The sequence below is a fragment of the Misgurnus anguillicaudatus genome, chromosome 9 (genome assembly GCF_027580225.2).
Source record: "Misgurnus anguillicaudatus chromosome 9, ASM2758022v2, whole genome shotgun sequence".
In the NCBI taxonomy this organism is placed as follows: Eukaryota; Metazoa; Chordata; class Actinopteri; order Cypriniformes; family Cobitidae; genus Misgurnus; species Misgurnus anguillicaudatus.
This window is the reverse complement of record NC_073345.2, coordinates 21,820,145-21,837,221: the sequence shown is the minus strand read 5'-3', so window position 1 is coordinate 21,837,221 and position 17,077 is coordinate 21,820,145. Positions and strand designations below refer to the sequence as shown.

Here is a 17,077-nt window from a genome sequence, read left to right as displayed (position 1 = left end):
CGAATATCCAGTGCAGGCGCAGCAGCTGCTGATGCGACCGCGACGCTCTTTCAAACCTCCAACAAAGGGTGGGGAGGTTTTTTCCTTTTGACAGGGGGCTCTGTGCACTTTTGTGTTCTAACACCACCCCTGACCCCCCCCCCCCACCCCACTCCTACTCTTTTTGAATCAGGAGCAGAAGAGGAGGCTGTGGCTTTTGTCTGCTTTTGGAGCCTCTCCGCACCACCTCCTTTCAACCATCTGATATGGCTCTTCTGCAGCCCTCGGGGCCCAGGCTGCACCCGGCAGCACAGCTGGTCACTACAGACAAACTCTCTGACCCAAACCCCCTAACAATGTAACACACACACACAAAATATTCCTGATACAAAAACACGTTCTAGTCCTGCAACATCAAGAGGGGAACGAGCCTACAGCAATCTTTAAGAGTCATAACAACGTCTGGCAGATAGAGCTTCATAGAGCTTCAACACTAGCAAGCATGCATCAGCAAAGCACAGCCTTGATCTGGTGCTGATATGAAGCCTGATATGTCTGTATTTAGACAATGCACGACTGTGTGTGCCCATACCAATATGCATTCTTATCAATACAAGTGCATTTGCAGTATAGTGCTAAATTAGTTATCAATACCTTTAAGTAAATGTAAATGTAATGTAAATTACTATACATTTACATTTTGAATTTAAAGGAAATGCTTTTAAAGCAACTTAAGATATTTTCTAGAACGACATTGTTTTCATTAAATTTTGCTAGCACCATGCAACAGATAATGGCGAAACGTTATGTTTGCATCATGTTTTGCAACACAAAAAAGCAAAGCATGGAGCAACAAGGAATTTTGGGATTGTTCCAAATTTTTGTGACTAAAGCTCTACATGCAGTTGAATGTTTGAGCAGGTGATGTGGAGGAGAAGAGACCCTGGCGCTCGTGCAGGGTTGTCAACATTAGGCAGGAGGCCTGACCCTCTGACCCTGTTCATAAGGACAGCTGGCTCACATAATGAGTGATTACCATACACTGCAGACTGTAGTCTCTCCTGCTACAAAAATATAATCTGCAGGCCTCCCTTCCAGTCTGCTAGGCAACATGCAAAGCAAAAGCAATGAAAATGAAATGCAAAAAAAAAAAAAAATGCAACAAGAATGCATTTAATTGACAATTTGTTCTTATTTAATATTCATTTTAGTTATTTTTAAATCTTGTGTAGCTCATTTGTTAGAGCATTGCCGTGCAAAAAAGCATGGGTTCGATCGCAGGAAATGCACAAACTGATAAAATGCATACGTTGTAATTGATGCATCAATGTACATTTTCAAATGTCTCATTTTTATATTTACGGTACACAAATAAATAAAGTGTTTGCATGCGTTAGCAGTAGACTATTATTTACAAACATATCAAAGCAGCGTAGCTCTTCAAAATGCTTGTTGATTTTGTTGACATCACAATCAAAGCATTCCTGCTTCGGTTGTTCCTCATCTTTTTATAACACCCCAAGGCTCATTCTTGATAAGGTGTTTGTTGGGGCAACAGAAATACCGATGCCGTAACCTCGGCAACAGGAGACCCCTTCCCAATTCTCCCTTCGCCATCTGCTCCCGTTCCTGGAGCATCTATACAGGAGGGGGGCGATGAGGGTCGAATGAAAGGGCCAATCAGAGCATGCAAAAGCGTGTGTTGGGGCGACAGAGATAATGTAATATTATAATAAGGCCGTTAAAGCTCCTCATAGCATCTGTAGGGGGGTGCAGAGTAGCACTCGTATATCAAAAGTAGATGGCCTGGACGTGACAGCAGACCTCATCTCTGGGACATATGTAGATCCTCCCTCGGTTCTCCAAAGCGGTCCGCCAATGAAACACGGGGGGTATTATATGGGCCACTCAGTGGTGAGGGGCAGATGTCCCCAGGGAGAATGGTCGCATGGAGACTGGCTTGTGCCAGGCACAGGGCCTCCCCCTGCTAGGCACCCACACTTCAGCTCATTATGCAGAAGAGCAGATGGAGCGGGTTTTTGTGGCTTAGTCTCTGGATAGGTTTTAGGTTTATAGGGCTTGGCTTTATTTGTATTCTGCAGGCACTGGCTGTCTGAAGCAGCACAATGGAGCTCGCCTGCACGCTGGCGTATTGTTCTGCAGGGGTTTATTTAATTGCTCCTTTACCCTTATGGTAGTTGAGAACAATGCTGGAGATTCAGAGCTAATGTTGCAGAGATAATTCAACTGCATGCGCCTGCAAGGTCATGCAATGTTTCTGAACGAAAGTTGCACCAAAGATTAATTTAAAGAGATATTTTATAGTTTGGCTAAAAAGGTTGATTATGCACTCAACAAGTTTTACTAATATTAACTTTTGCAAGCATGCATAGTACATGTAATGATAGTTGCAGTGTGCTAAACGTTTAAAACAGTATACATATCCCCTTATATTTTCATTCATTTTAATGTTGACTAACAAAAGTTTATAAACATGCTGTGTAAACCACTTAAAAGTGTAATATTAAATGCTGAATTCTTTTTTTTCTGTTTTATGACCAGAAGTTTTGAGGGAGTGGGGAAGGGTGACCAGATGGTACTTTCTCAGCCAATCAGAAGCTGTTGTTAAGAAGAAAATCCTCGTCATCTGAGTCTTTACAAATAATAGGAGGAGAAAGTTCAGTTAGTGTCATTGACTAAGTTGATACAAAAACTGATGCTGATGCTAAGTTTGTTTTAGTTCCTGTATTCTTCAAAATGCACATCTATATTTCACTTTAAAATGAAAATTCGGTCATCATTTACTCATCCTCATGTTGTTCTTAACCTGTATTAATTTCTTTTTTCTGATGAACACAAAAGAAGATATTTTGAGAAATGATGGTAAACACACAGCAGTAAGTGACCATATCCATAGTAGGAATAAAAAATATGATGGAATTTAATGGGTACTGCCAACTTATATAGTATGCTTACCATCATTTATCAAAATATGTTTTTAGTCATTTATCACAATAATTCCAAAATATTTTTTCCTTCTGTGGAAGTCTATGGTCACTTACTGCTGTGTGTTTACCATAATTTCTCAAAATGTCTTCTTTTGTGTTCATTAGAAAAAAGAAATTCATACAGTTTTAGAACAACATGAGGATGAGTAAATGATGACAGAATTTTCATTTTAAAGTGAACTATCCCTTTAATGAATAAAACCCGGCCTGGTTTCACAGACAAGGCTTTGCTAAATCCAGGACTAAGCCTTAGTTAAATTAAGACGTTTAAAGGGATAGTTCACCAAAAAAATGAAAATTCTGTTATCATTTACTCATCCTCATGTTGTTTTAAACCTGTATGAATTTCTTTTTTTCTGATAAAAACAAATGAAGATATTTTGAGAAATTATGGTAAACACACAGCATATAGTGTCCATTGACTTCCATAGTAGGAAAAAAATATGATGGAATTTAATGGGTATCGTCAACTGTGTGCTTTCCATCATTTTAAAAAATATTTTTTTCATCATCACAATACTTCCAAAATATTTTTTTCCTACTATGGAAGTCAATGGACATGCTGTAATACCATCATTTCTCAAAATATCTTCTTTTGTGTTCATAAGAAAAAAAAAACTCATACAGTTTTAGAACAACATGAGGATGAGTAAATGATGAGAGAATTTTCATTTTTGGGTGAACTATCCCTTTTTGCATTTTATATAAACATGCCTTGAATAAAACATTACTTGTGTTTATCTTGAGACAAATTAATGGCACTGGCATATTTTAAGATGTTTCAGCGCAAGTTATTTACAGTTGAGACAGCTGAAGCATGTCACGTTGAGAACTAGGCTGAAGCCTTGTTTGTGAAACCAGGGGTAAGTGTAATAATTTAGCAATATCACACACGCAAGAGTGCTTTGTACTGAAGCTTATCCACTTAATGTTGTGAAAGTTGCCCTGCTGGATAAACATATCTATTTCACCTAAGAAAGTTACTCAGTATTTCTCACTATTAGAACTTTTACAAGTTATGTTCTTCAATCAAAATAAGATATATTGAGTTTATTAATTTAAGTATAAAACATTCATAAATAATTAATTTCAATTATACAAAGGTTTGTCAGGCCCTACACTAAACTACTTTGGAACAGACATATTATCCCTATTGTATTACCATATCTAAATTTTTGATTATTTAAACGCTGTTAAACCTAAAGCAAAACTTAATTTTAGTGCACCCTTTAAGAGGTATAACAATACAGATGATTTCTCTGTTTAATATGTATTTTTGTTAAATATGACATTTAATTAAACAACCATTTACTCACAACCTATATGCAAAGCTGGAAGATGAAGATTTTAGTTTAATTTCAAAAAATAACTTAAAGGATGAAAGTCTTAAAATGTGACTTTACAGTTTCTGACTTCTAGAGGAAATTTAGAAAGTACACAATTTTTAAGAAAACATTACGGCATCATAACTGAAGTCTGGATTCTGCATTTAAATGTCATTTGTGATATGAATATGTGTAACATTTAGATTTTAACTCTGTTAGCAAGACTTGTCATATGCACATATGGAGCTTTCATTATTTGGGCAATGTTTGTGTGAAAATAGACAATTTGATTTTAATAACATGCTTATACTATGAAGTTTTTTTCTTATTGCAAGAAAAGATAAGAATTATAAAACCTGTAACAATGTAAAACTATTGTATGGTTTCCCAGAGAGGGTTTAGGGTTAATCCAGGACTAGGCCTTAGTTATATTAGGACATTTAAGTAGTTTTTACAAACATGCCTTACAAAAACATTACTGGTGTGCATCTTCAGACAAAACTATGGCCCTGATATAGTTAAAGATAGGTCAGTGCAAGATATTTTCAAGTAAGACAGCTAAAACATGCATTTTAGTCTAGAAATATAGGCTTAAGCCTGCCTGGAAATTGACCCTATGGGCGGTTTTCCAGACAGGGATTGGACTAGTCTTAGACTAAAATAAATGTAAGAGTTCTCCAAACTCAAAACAACTTGCACTGAAATATCTTTAAATACATCAGTGCCCTTTGTTTTGCCTCAAAATGCACATAAGTAATGTTTTAGTAAGGTATATTTGTAGTTATATTTCCCAATTAAACTCAGGTCTAGTCCTGGCTTAAGCTAATCCCTGTACGGGAAACCACCCCAACTGTTATCATATCATGCACAAGAATGAATTGGCTGCACAAACAAGCTTAATTGAAACTCTTTTATTTGAATTTTTCTGACCCAAAATATCCACAATGAAAACTTTAGACAGCGTTAAACATTTCTTCATTTCTTTTTTGTCTAGAATTATTTAAAACAAATAAATATGTTTTCTTGTTTCGTATCACATCATTCTAAAGTTTAAACTTTAGATTTACTTTAATCTTTCTTTTCTGTTATTTTTATTTCTCTTTTTTTGTCAAATTAATTTTTCTAAAGTGAAACCTTTAGAGTATAAGACAATTCTGGAAAGTGGAAAGCACATTGTTGACAATAAGGTACGTTATATTGTGCAACAATTACATTTTTAAAAACGTCGGTGATGTTAAAGTCCATTTTCAAAAACGTTGCTTCGACGCACCGCCGCGTCCTCTGCGTGTCCAACGCATGCGATATTTGCTCTGTGATAAACAGAGGCAAAACTCGCTTCTCCTTTCTCTCCAAACCTCATCCGCACAAAGAATGAGGGCCATTGTGTCGCTCTCGTGGCATACCTGACCTCATTCACATAAAGAATGAGGATCATCTTGGCATGGACGTGACGAGAAACGACGTAGAACCGCGGGGGCCACTCGGGCCTGCCTCGCGCTGCCTGGACTGATAAGCCTCCTCAGGAGCATCCAGGGATGTGGAAACATCATCATCCTTAATTCAAAGAATGAGCAGAGTATTCCTCAAGGTTTACATCATCTCAGCAAAGAAGAGTAAAGCTCCAGATCAACGCTCGGGCAGGGTGATCTCAGGAACCCAGTCGTTATAACTGCGACTTTCCTCGCAGAACAGGTGGAGCTTTTCTAGAGCAGGATCTTCCCATGAATCATCAGCTGGGTTCTGTAAAAACATAAAAAATTCAATCAAAAACATTGGAATGCACTGCAAAATAAGATGATGATTGTGCTCTTAAATATAAAATCAATCTTAAGCAGCATGCGCGCTTACCGTTATAAGGACACAGTGCGCGTCCTGGCCCTTGGCACCAACCAGGTTTCGAAGACGTTTCAAGTCATTCACCCTGACGATGCTTATGTCGTTGTCAAAGCAAAAGGCTTGAATCAGAGTAAAATGGATTTGGAGAGCGATGTCACACTCAAAGTCATCAGTAGCCAAAACGCAGAAAGACACACTGTCAGGGTCCCTGTAAAAACAAAAGAAGTTTGAGGTGAGTTGACATGCAAAAACAGACATTAAATAAGCCATATAACAAATATAATATATTTCGTAAAGACGACAGATTATTTCCAGACTTACTCGTTCATTATTTGTGCGCTTTCATAGACACCAACAGTAAGTCGACCCTCTGCCTTGGCAGACAGCAGAGCTTCAGACAGAGATTTCCCTTCAATAACCATCCTGGCTTTGAATAAAGTAGACTTTGGCCGTTTAAGATACAGTATATAGTGGATCGAGAAGAGTGAGCACAAACCTGACACGCGACCAGTACTTATAGTGCGACAGTGGCACGCGTTTCCACCGCGCGATCTGATTGGCTGGTCAGAACAAAAAAAGAAACGGACGTATCCAAGACGCGTGCCTTTAGACATGCATGACATCTGTAGAAGTCTAAGAAAGGATCAAAGTTTGATCCTTTTTAGTATACTGTTCACCTTTAATAATCAGATGACATGCCAAAAAAAATGAACAGACTAAAAAGTAATGTTTATATTTATTGTATAAGCCTACGTAGGCGCTGTAACTTTAATCATTACAACATAGGTAGAAAGTTAGTTTTGGTGTTTTTTTAATGTTCTTTTATGTTAAGTTATAAAGGAATGAAAAGATAAATATAATAAGATAAATTATATATTTAAATTGAATGAGACAAAATATTGCTTGTAAAACATTTTTGTAAGAATCATGAGTGATGTGAACAGCCTATTACGAATTTGTCACAAATAGAGAAATTATAAAACTTTTGCTGCTCGTTTGTGCAGAGTTTATTATTTATTACCTATTGCTGATTGTATCAGACACGCGTGGCTAATTTGCATACCCAAAGATGACCGGACTTAAGGCGCGTGGCATCTGGACCTGCTTCTCTTTTGCTATGGAAACACTGCCCATCTGCTGATGGGGGAAGATAAGAGATCAGCTAAGCAAGGATTTAACTTATACATAACTTATATCTGACTTATCAACCCATTCTCACCAAAAAGCGTACAAATGACACGCAGTGTCATTATCGTGCAATAGATACGCCAAATTCCGATTTTGCGTGCATATGATACGCTAGTCCTTCCCATTCACTTATATGGCGAATCGTTTCGTGACGTTTTATTTATTGTTTTCTCATTTGTTTTCTGTTTTTTTACCATTTTGTTTAATTTATGGAAATGTATAAAAAAGTGTAGTTTTAACTGCATGATTAAAACATATAACTTTTGCTTAACTTTTATTGATTTACTTGTAATTCGTATACAGAAAACTTCAATGACTTTCTGACAGATGACTGTGCTAATCTGCAGCTACAGGAGGGAATGCAATTGTTCGATTAGTCTGCTTTGCGCACGAGCAGGTTTGTCTTAAAACACCTGTCACTCTCGTGCACCAAATGGGGGGTAGGGAAGAGTTGTGCGGCGGTCTGCAGATGTGATTGCAGAACAATGCATCCATCCGTTGCAGGAGTCTTTGCTATATGAAACTACTTATTGAGTTCTTTTCATTTTGCAGGACTACATTGTACTGTGTAAATAAAGCCTTTAAAGAAAGTTTTGTATACTGTATTTATTTACTGGGTGTTTCTTCTACAGCTGCCCGTCATTTCTTTGCATGCTGCATGAAACTTACAATGTGCAGTTAAACATATAAAAAAAATATTTTGCATGTAGTGTTTTCTTTATTCTACTAACGAAGAGTTAAACCGAACCTATTTTATGTCCAATTCTTAGGCACACACGCAAAAAAACATGCACACAATAGTCATATGTGGGGCGAGTGGGGGCATCCAAAGTGTGGCCTCTCCATCTGCTCCTGTTCTGCAGGGTAACAATAGGCCTGCATCAGTCATCGTCAACCTGTTATCTTGGCCCTTAAGTAACGAAAAAGAAACCTTCTTGCACTCAGTGCATATATGCTTATTTTTAGAAATTAGGACTGTGACACGTTTGTTCGTTATAACACGTTTGTTTTAAAGAACACTTTATGAAATAAATAATGTGCAGATTTAGACCCTCCTGTCTACAGAGTGAACACAGCATCAGTGCATGTAAAGCAAATCGTTTGTTAGCAAATCATTAATAGATGCTGAGTTAAACATCCTACAGAACACAAACTCGCAAAATAGAATATAAACACACTGCAGGGTGGCCTACATTTGGATAGCTGTATCTAATCACGTGGTTTAAGGGTGCAGCAGCAGGGCAGATTGGGCACCGGGGCGTCATGGCACGCGCATCTTATTTGCATTTGTAAAGGCGTCTAATAATAGAAGTTTCTGCACTCACAATAGGGCCGTTTCAGTGTATCCACAGATGGCCACACTCCACCTGTCCTTTACGCAGGGGGTGGGGGGCACAATCCCTTATCCACATTGGCTCACTTTCATCATTTATTTATTTTTTCATAATAAAAAGTTCTGAAAATAAAGCAAACTTATATTTTTGTGTATTAAAATATTATGTAAGGGGCAGAGCAATTCTGTTTGTTTCAATTCTGCATTGAAACGCAAAATTTAGAATCATACAAACATTTTCTTTGTATAAGAATACATTTCTCTTATAATATAAGCTTACATTTAATCAAACAACCCTTTTATCCAAGCATTACACAACATTTTTGAGAACATATTAGTTTTATTTCACAAAACAACAAAATCTGTTAAAGTATAAGTCCTAAAAGTGACATACAGCCCTCATCAATCTGCCACGAGCCGGAGTGTGACAATAACATTAGCATAGCAATACACCATTCAGGATGAACCAATCAGAAGACGCCTCTTTCATAGCCACCACGAGCCGATGAGGATAAAAGGACCAAGCACGCGCTACTCCAGCACCAATCCTCTCGGATTATCTCCAACTGCAGAACTGCTATCATCTCCCTTGTGGACGTATCATCTATCCTTTCCAGCATCATGACTCTTGAGGAAGTTGTCATCCAGAAGCCCATCGAGAGAGCTCAGTGCACAGGGAAAGCACTCGAAGAAGTTTTGGTTTCTGCCCAAAACAACGAATGCCTCACCGTCGGTGTTTATGAATCTGCTAAAGTGATGAATGTGTGAGTATTCCGTTCATTGCTTTTCTCATGCAACACGTTTAACTTTCATGCTGCTAAGCGTTGTACAAGTGATACTTATGTTTTGTTTTTCTTATGTTTCAGTGACCCAGACAGCGTGTCTTTCTGCGTCCTGGCGATGGATGAAGACTTTGAGTGTGACATCGCTCTTCAGATCCACTTTACTCTCATCCAAGCCTTCTGTTTTGACAACGACATCAGCATCGTCAGGGTGAACGACATGCAGCGTCTTGCTGAAATTGTTGGTGACAAGTCAGGAGAATTTGAGGATGCTCACTGCGTTCTCATCACGGTATGTACACTATACAAAATGTTTTATTTTAAAAGAAAAACACAAAATATATATCTGTGTTTGCAATTTGCTGCCTGTGGTATTAATTGCGCTTTATTTTTCACAACAGAACCCAGCTGATGGTTCATGGGAAGATCCTGCTCTAGAAAAGCTCCACCTGTTCTGCGAAGAAAGTCGCAGTTATAACGACTGGGTTCCTGAGATCACCCTGCCCGAGCGTTGATCTGGAGCTTTACACTTCTTTGCTGAGATGTTGTAAACCTTGAGGAATACTCTGCTCATCCTTTGAATCAAGGATGATGATGTTTCCACATCCCTGGATGCTCCTGAGGAGGCTTAACAGTCCAGGCAGCGCGAGGCAGGCCCGAGTGGCCCCCGCGGTTCTACGTCGTTTCTCGTCACGTCCATGCCAAGATGATCCTCATTCTTTATGTGAATGAGGTCAGGTATGCCACGAGAGCGACACAATGGCCCTCATTCTTTGTGCGGATGAGGTTTGGAGAGAAAGGAGAAGCGAGTTTTGCCTCTGTTTATCACAGAGCAAATATCGCATGCGTTGGACACGCAGAGGACGCGGCGGTGCGTCGAAGCAACGTTTTTAAAAAATGGACTTTAACATCACCGACGTTTTTAAAAATGTAATTGTTGCACAATATAACGTACTTTATTGTCAGCAATGTGCTTTCCACTTTCCAGAATTGTCTTATACTCTAAAGGTTTCACTTTAGAAAAATAAATATGACAAAAAAGTAAAAAAAAAGTTAACTTAACACTCTAAAGGTTTAACTTTAGAAATATGTGATGAGAAAAATATTTAAATATGCCTTTTCAATTTATTCATTGTAGAAATTATGTATGCATACAATAAATAATTAAAAACAAAAACATTTTGTGTCACGTGTTTACTTTTGCAGCAGATGACGAAAAACTCACACTTCATATCTGAGAGGTTATGGTATTAAAGTTGTCATGCTAAAGTATCTCAATGGGGGCAGCACATAGTGTCAGCTGCCATCTGCAGCCATCCCTGATCTGCATGTGTATAGCTACAACACAATGGTAACGCGCTGTCCCGTTAAATTGGGGGCCCCAGCACAAGGAAGTCATTGTTACCCGGCAGATGTCTGAGCTACGACGCTGCTCCATCTGCCAGGCTGCGCAGATGGGAGGTGAAGGCGGTGAGTGTTGGGCTGCCACTCGTATTGCTCCCTGTCAGTTGCTGTATTGTTACAAACCGCCTGTGGCTTCTGCACGGATTGCTGCAGCTCTCAACGTTGACAGAGAGCCTTAATGAAAACGCACAGAGGCTGTAAACTGATTATGTATGCCTATTGAGTGAAAAGTTTGTAGAGGAAAGTAGGGCAAGCTGTGTTAGGCAAGAGCAAGGATTTAAATAGAGAGCAGACAAATGTTAGACATTTTATTTACAAAAATATAAAACAGCTGGTGAATATGATAAAACTTACACTTACATACACTTACTTAGTACATAGAGGTAATGAAACAATATAAAGTATTGTGAATGCAATAAGAAGAATGTCTTTTTGATCAAATGTACCACAGAGGTCTTCATCCTATTTCAAGCCCAACCCAAGCCACAGAGGAGCAGGGACCCCCATTTATGAAATAAAGACAAATAAATTGTTACAAAGAAATTCAAATAATACTTTTTGTCATACACTGTAAAAACCTCTTATTGCTCTTAAATTTTTAAGTTTAAGCAATTTAAACTTAATTTAAACTTTTTGTACTAGTGAGGAGTTATATATATATAAAAAAGAAGTAAAAATAAACTAATTCAACTTTATTTTTTATAGTTTATAGCAACTTCTCACTAGTAAAAAGAAGTTGAAATTAATTTTAATTTTAAATTGATTAAACTTATAACTGTCAACTAGAATACTAGCCAAAAAAGTTAAAATGACTTGTAAATGCAACAACAATTGCTTTTTAAAGTGATAATATTTTAATTTAATGTCGAATATTTTATTATGGGAACACTATGCTCTTCATTCTAAGTTAGAATTTTTTATTAAATATGTTTTTTAAATAATTACATAATTAATGTTTAATTCCGAGCCCCTAAGGTGACATCGAAATTGAAAGTTTAGTTTCATGTGCCCACGTGAAACTTTCATGTGCTCACGTGAAACTTTTATGTGCTCACGCAAAACCTTCATGTGCAGAATTTTTGTAATTATTTAAAAAATATACCACCGCGTTTAGTTTCGCGTGCTAATGTGAAACCTCTGCGCGCGCACGTGAAACCATCCCATGCGCACATGAAAGTGAAAGTTTCACGTGTGCATGCGAAAGTTCCACGTGCGCACGCGAAAGTCTCACGTGTGCATGCGAAAGTTTCACATGAGCACATGAAACTAAGCGGTAGTATATTTCTTAAATAATTACATAATTAAAGGTGCATTGTGTAAATTTTAGCAGCATCTAGTGGTGATGTTGCGAATTGCAACCAACGGCTCAGTCCATTGCTTTTGAAACGCATAGAGAAGCTACGGTAGCTGCCACCGGACAAACATGTCATCGTCGGAGACAACTTAGTAAGAAAGTTTGTCCGTTAAGGGCTTCTGTAGAAACATGGCGGCACAAAATGGCGACTTCCACGTAAGGGGACCATCTGTGTATGTAGATAAAAATGTCTCATTCTAAGGTAATTAAAACATAACAGTTCATTATAAAAGGTCTTTATACACAGAAATGTAAAATAATATACTTTATATTATTTTAAATTTCTGTCAAGAGATCCTTTTAAAAATTACTCACTGCACCTAATACCGAGCCCCTAAGGTGACATTGAAGCAAAAAAAATCTAAAGTTTAGTTTCATGTGCTCACGTGAAACTTTCATGTGCTCACGTGAAACCTTCATGTGCTCACACGAAATCTTTATGTGCAGATCTTTTTTTAAGTTTAGTTTCGCGTGCTCATGTGAAACTTTCGGGCGCACATGTGAAACTATCGCGTGCACATGTGAAAGCGAAAGTTTCTTTTGCGCACTCGAAAGTTTCACGTGAGCAGGCGATAGTTTCACGTGAGCACCCGAAACTAAACGTGATAGTTTCACGTGCGCAGGTGAAACCTTTATGTGCAGAATTTTTTTAAGTTTAGTTTCGCGTGCTTACGTAAAACTTACACGTGCGCATGTGAAACTACCGCGTGCGCATATGAAAGCGAAAGTTTCATTTGCGCACGTGAAAGTTCCACGTGAGCACGTGAAACCAAACTTTATTTAATTTCTGCTCCATGTCCCCTTAGGGGCTCCGTAGTTTAATATTTAATGAACGCATAATTTAATTTTTCTAAAAAAAAATTGCATTCAAACGATATTTGGGGGACCCCCAGTAATACCACAACGGACCTCCAAGGGTCCCCTGACCCCCTGTTGAAGACCTATGATGTATTCATTGTGAAATGAGGTATGTAGTGTCACGACTCACCACAGAATTATGTTCTTAAATGAATGTCTTAAAGGTCTGACTAGTGATAATAACACATTATACAAGGTGCTCCTGTATAGCTCATTGAGCATGGCGTTAGCAGCACAAAAGGTCATGGGTTCAAACCCAGGGAACACACGTTGGTAAAATGTATGCCTTGTAATGCACTGTCACTTTGGATAAAGCTTCTGCCAAATGCAATAATATAACACATGTTAACGTTAAATTGTCTGTGAAAGACTGCAAGTCGCATGCACATCTGCAAAGTCCCACAAAGATAAGCTGATTAAGAAAGAAGACACAGTTTTGAAGAGTGCCGTAGATTCCTGTAAACACGCAGGCTGTCTCTTTTCGGGTCTTTGACAACACCACTGATTGTAGGTGCAGACTCGGCCCCCCTGCTTTTCCGAACTCTGTGCAGCAATACACGATAAACCCCTGTAATAGGACTGCGAATGCTCTTTCCTTGGTTATTAAGAATATGTTGCTGAGTGATTCCCAGTTTTTCCATAATAGCTTTTACCTCCACCTGGTCTCTGTCTAGCTCCCCCTCTAGGAGATGGATGGGATTGAGCTGATATAAGGGAGGAACAGGGCGGAATAATTCCACTGGCAACAACCATTCACAGCCGAGCATCTGGTCCAGCGCACATCGTTCAGAAGGCTCTGGCTTCAGGATACCCCGGATCAACCGCTGACAAGGAGCTGATACCCAGGTCGGCAGGACGTAGGCTCCTTCAAGGATGGCCTGCCTCAATCTGGGCATAGTGTCAGCACGGAAAGGCAAGGTGCCAGTCACCATGAAAAACAATAGGATGCCCATAGCCCACACATCCACAGGTGGCCCGATGTAAGACTCATCTTTGAAAAGCTCGGGAGCGGCATAAGGAGGAGAACCACAAAATGTATCTAGAGCTTGGTTACGATTATTGACCCTCGTGCTGAAGCCGAGGTCGGCCACCTTTACACAGGTGTTGCTGGTAAAAAGAACATTTTCAGCCTTCAAATCTCGATGAATGATGTTGTTCTCGTGCTGAAATGAACACACAAATATTTTGTTTACAATTTTAAAAAAAGTTTTACAACGTATTTCTGTTGGCACATGTCTTACCATGTATTTGACTGCTGACAGAATTTGTGCAAATATAATCTTGCTCTCTTGGTCACAGAGTTTTCCTGCTGTGCCGATTCTGGTGTGAAGGTCCCCTTCCTCCGCAAACTCCAGAACCAGGTACAATCGACTTGGAGTCTCCAGAACCTCATAGAGTTGCAGTAAGTTTGGGTGATACAAGTTCTCCATGTTGGATATCTCTCTGGTCAGCATCTTCTGGGTCTGCAGATCGAGCCTTATCTTATCTAGAACCTTAAGAGCAACCTTGTCTGCAGGATACACAAACACAGGATATGTCACTAACATGTAACTAATTAATCCTTTTACTTATACTTGTTTCTTTTTCAGTCTGATGTAGTTCTATTTATACCTTTGGTAAGTGCGTGGAGGGCCAGTTTGACCTTCGAAAAGTTTCCACATCCTATTTGACCGCGGACTTTGTAGAAGCCCACCCGTCTGCCCACAGTCAGTTCCTTTATGACATTCTTATTATTGCACATTTCTAGTGTTAATTTTTCTAGGGGTGTCAGGTGATGGGAAGGGTCCACATCTTCTTCCTCTGAACCACATTCTGAGCTGTCTGTCAGGGTGTAGAGGCTGTGCCGGTGCACCTGTGGATGCACCTGACTTGCCATTGAAGGCATTTTGTTGCTGCTTAAGGCTAAAATGAAAACAGGAACCAATAAGCACTGATTTGTATCAGATTATCATTATTATACGTACAACTTATAGAAGTCACTTTAATAGATTACAATTAAAAGTAATGCGTGTGGATAGGTGTGCAAATGTCTGATCTGCATTTTAACTACAGTGCATTTGATTTTGTAACATGATAATCATTGTTGGGGAAAGTTACTTTTTAAAGTAATGCATTATTAAGTTACTCCCAGAAAAAATGCTTACGTTACTTTTTAGTTACTTTTGCATTACTTTTTCTTGGCTGAGGCTTGATCTCTTTCAGGCCTTGCAGGAACAGAAAAGTTCTGCATTCAGAAATTGCATTTTTCATCACAAAAATGTTGAGCTCTGGCCTCCATGCATACACTGACAAAATTATTAATTCAATGTAAGCAATTTTTTTAGGTAAGTGGTCGCAATCAATTTATTTAAGCTACATTTAATCAAAAGTTTTTTGTTTTGTTTTTCTAATTTTTTTGTTTAAATGATTGCACCCACTTATCTTAAAAAATTTAGTAAATTGAATTAATCATTTTTTCAGTGTTATGTGACTACGTTTAGTTTAATTCAGTACAGAATCTAATTAAACTAAAAAAGTATCTTGCATTACTTTTTTAAAAAGTAACTCAAATATTAATGTGTACATTTAAAAATGCGTTTAACTTTACTTGTTACTTTAGAAAAGTAATATTATCACTGAAAAAATGATTCATTGATTTTAATACATTTTTTAAGGTAAGTGGTTGCAATCAATTTATTTAAGCTACATTTAAACCAAAGTTTTATATTTTATTTTACTTTACTAATCTTTTTTGTTTAAATGTAGCTTAAATAAATTGATTGCACCCACTTACCTTAAAAAAATTGAGTAAATTGAATGAATACTTTTTTTTCAGTGTAATGTGACTACATTTAGTTTAATTCAGTATTTTTTATCTAATTAATTAACTAAAAAAGTAACTTGGATTACTTTTTTAAAAAGTAACTCAAATATTAATGTGTACATTTAAAAATGCGTTTAACTTTACTCGTTACGTTAGAAAAGTAATATTATCACTGAAAAAAAATTATTCATTGAATTTAATCAATTTTTTAAGGTAAGTGGCTGCAATCAATCCATCCAAGCTACATTTAAACAAAAGTTTTATTAATAAATTTATTTAGCTTAAATAGATTGATTGCAACCACTTACCTTAAAATTTGATTAAATTCAATGAATCATTTTTTTCAGTGTATACGTATGTTACTTGTAATGCGTTACCCCCAACACTGCGATAATAGCCCACTATTCACACATTATACAGTGTTATAACTTTATACAGTGTTAAAAAATGCAAAACAACAAATCTTACCGTGAGGATCACCATTCTGGAATCATGATCATCTCTTCTTTTCTTTTTTATAATATTAGCAGTCAAAGAATATGTCCACATTTTTTAGATTCCTGAAATATAGTCAATATAGAGTAAAAAAGTTTTGTTTTTCACAGGTGATCATCCCGTCACATAATGTAAAATTCTGGATTTTCTCCATGAAAAATATTCTCTTTTTTCTGTGTATGTCAGCGCCTTCCACTCTGTCAAAGTGAGGCAGAACACGCCAGTATCATGTTTCTTAATCTACCGGCTTTATTTAGAGCTTCCTTAATCCTCCCAACTGTCCAAGGCGATGGCACTGATACACAAAAGGCAAAATCCATAAAAAAGCAAAAATGAATAAATGGCAAGCATCACTGATCCTTTTGATCCTTTCCTTATATATTATTAAGTTAGTGCCAGAGTCTGAAGAAGAACCCAGAGATGAGACTGTCTGTGATCTTAACATGTCTGATCTCTGACTCTACAGTATAGGATCAGATGTTATGTAACAGCATTACTAAATAAGATTAGTACAGTCCTCCCTGACAAACAAAAGGGCTTGACTGATAATATGATTATTACTAGTCTGCCAACCTTCAAATGTGCCACGCTTGTGATGAAAAGAAAGCAAGGTGCTATCAGTGGTTTTCTTTGTGTAGTCCTATATTTTTATGCCTTTTCTCTTATACATAAAATTATTTTTAATTCATCATAAGCATGCTTTTAATAATTG

General features: G+C 37.6%; 3 protein-coding genes across 3 annotated transcripts; 1 reads left to right on the top strand and 2 right to left on the bottom strand.

Moving 5' to 3' along the window:
• Nucleotides 1-5,400: 5,400 nt before the first annotated feature.
• On the bottom strand, nucleotides 5,401-6,603 carry LOC129423958 (growth arrest and DNA damage-inducible protein GADD45 gamma). Its single transcript, XM_055180499.2, has 3 exons — nucleotides 6,470-6,603; nucleotides 6,161-6,356; nucleotides 5,401-6,052 (listed from the first exon to the last, which is right to left on the bottom strand). The coding sequence occupies exons 1-3, from the start codon at nucleotides 6,568-6,570 to the stop codon at nucleotides 5,939-5,941; spliced, it is 411 nt and encodes a 136-aa protein (XP_055036474.1). The 5' UTR covers nucleotides 6,571-6,603; the 3' UTR covers nucleotides 5,401-5,938.
• A 2,455-nt stretch (nucleotides 6,604-9,058) lies between these two features.
• Nucleotides 9,059-10,501, top strand: gadd45gb.1 (growth arrest and DNA-damage-inducible, gamma b, tandem duplicate 1). Its single transcript, XM_055181194.2, has 3 exons — nucleotides 9,059-9,433; nucleotides 9,536-9,743; nucleotides 9,853-10,501. Exons 1-3 carry the CDS (start codon nucleotides 9,291-9,293, stop codon nucleotides 9,964-9,966), a joined length of 465 nt encoding a protein of 154 aa, XP_055037169.1. The 5' UTR covers nucleotides 9,059-9,290; the 3' UTR covers nucleotides 9,967-10,501.
• Nucleotides 10,502-13,009: 2,508 nt separating this feature from the next.
• On the bottom strand, nucleotides 13,010-16,982 carry nim1kb (NIM1 serine/threonine protein kinase). The gene is made up of 4 exons (XM_055180887.2): nucleotides 16,339-16,982; nucleotides 14,679-14,969; nucleotides 14,309-14,577; nucleotides 13,010-14,230 (listed from the first exon to the last, which is right to left on the bottom strand). Exons 2-4 carry the CDS (start codon nucleotides 14,950-14,952, stop codon nucleotides 13,484-13,486), a joined length of 1,290 nt encoding a protein of 429 aa, XP_055036862.2. The 5' UTR covers nucleotides 14,953-14,969; nucleotides 16,339-16,982; the 3' UTR covers nucleotides 13,010-13,483.
• Nucleotides 16,983-17,077: the final 95 nt, after the last annotated feature.

Coding starts and splice junctions, on each gene's coding strand:
- gadd45gb.1 (XM_055181194.2), top strand. CDS start 9,291: ATGACTCTTGAGGAAGTTGTCATCCAGAAGCCCATCGAGAGAGCTCAG. Junction 9,434..9,535: donor TCTGCTAAAGTGATGAATGT/GTGAGTATTCCG, acceptor CTTATGTTTCAG/TGACCCAGACAGCGTGTCTT. Junction 9,744..9,852: donor CTCACTGCGTTCTCATCACG/GTATGTACACTA, acceptor TTTTCACAACAG/AACCCAGCTGATGGTTCATG.
- LOC129423958 (XM_055180499.2), bottom strand. CDS start 6,570: ATGGTTATTGAAGGGAAATCTCTGTCTGAAGCTCTGCTGTCTGCCAAG. Junction 6,357..6,469: donor AGCGCACAAATAATGAACGA/GTAAGTCTGGAA, acceptor TTGTTTTTACAG/GGACCCTGACAGTGTGTCTT. Junction 6,053..6,160: donor CGCACTGTGTCCTTATAACG/GTAAGCGCGCAT, acceptor ATGTTTTTACAG/AACCCAGCTGATGATTCATG.
- nim1kb (XM_055180887.2), bottom strand. CDS start 14,952: ATGCCTTCAATGGCAAGTCAGGTGCATCCACAGGTGCACCGGCACAGC. Junction 14,578..14,678: donor CCTCCACGCACTTACCAAAG/GTATAAATAGAA, acceptor TGTATCCTGCAG/ACAAGGTTGCTCTTAAGGTT. Junction 14,231..14,308: donor TGTCAGCAGTCAAATACATG/GTAAGACATGTG, acceptor TGTTCATTTCAG/CACGAGAACAACATCATTCA.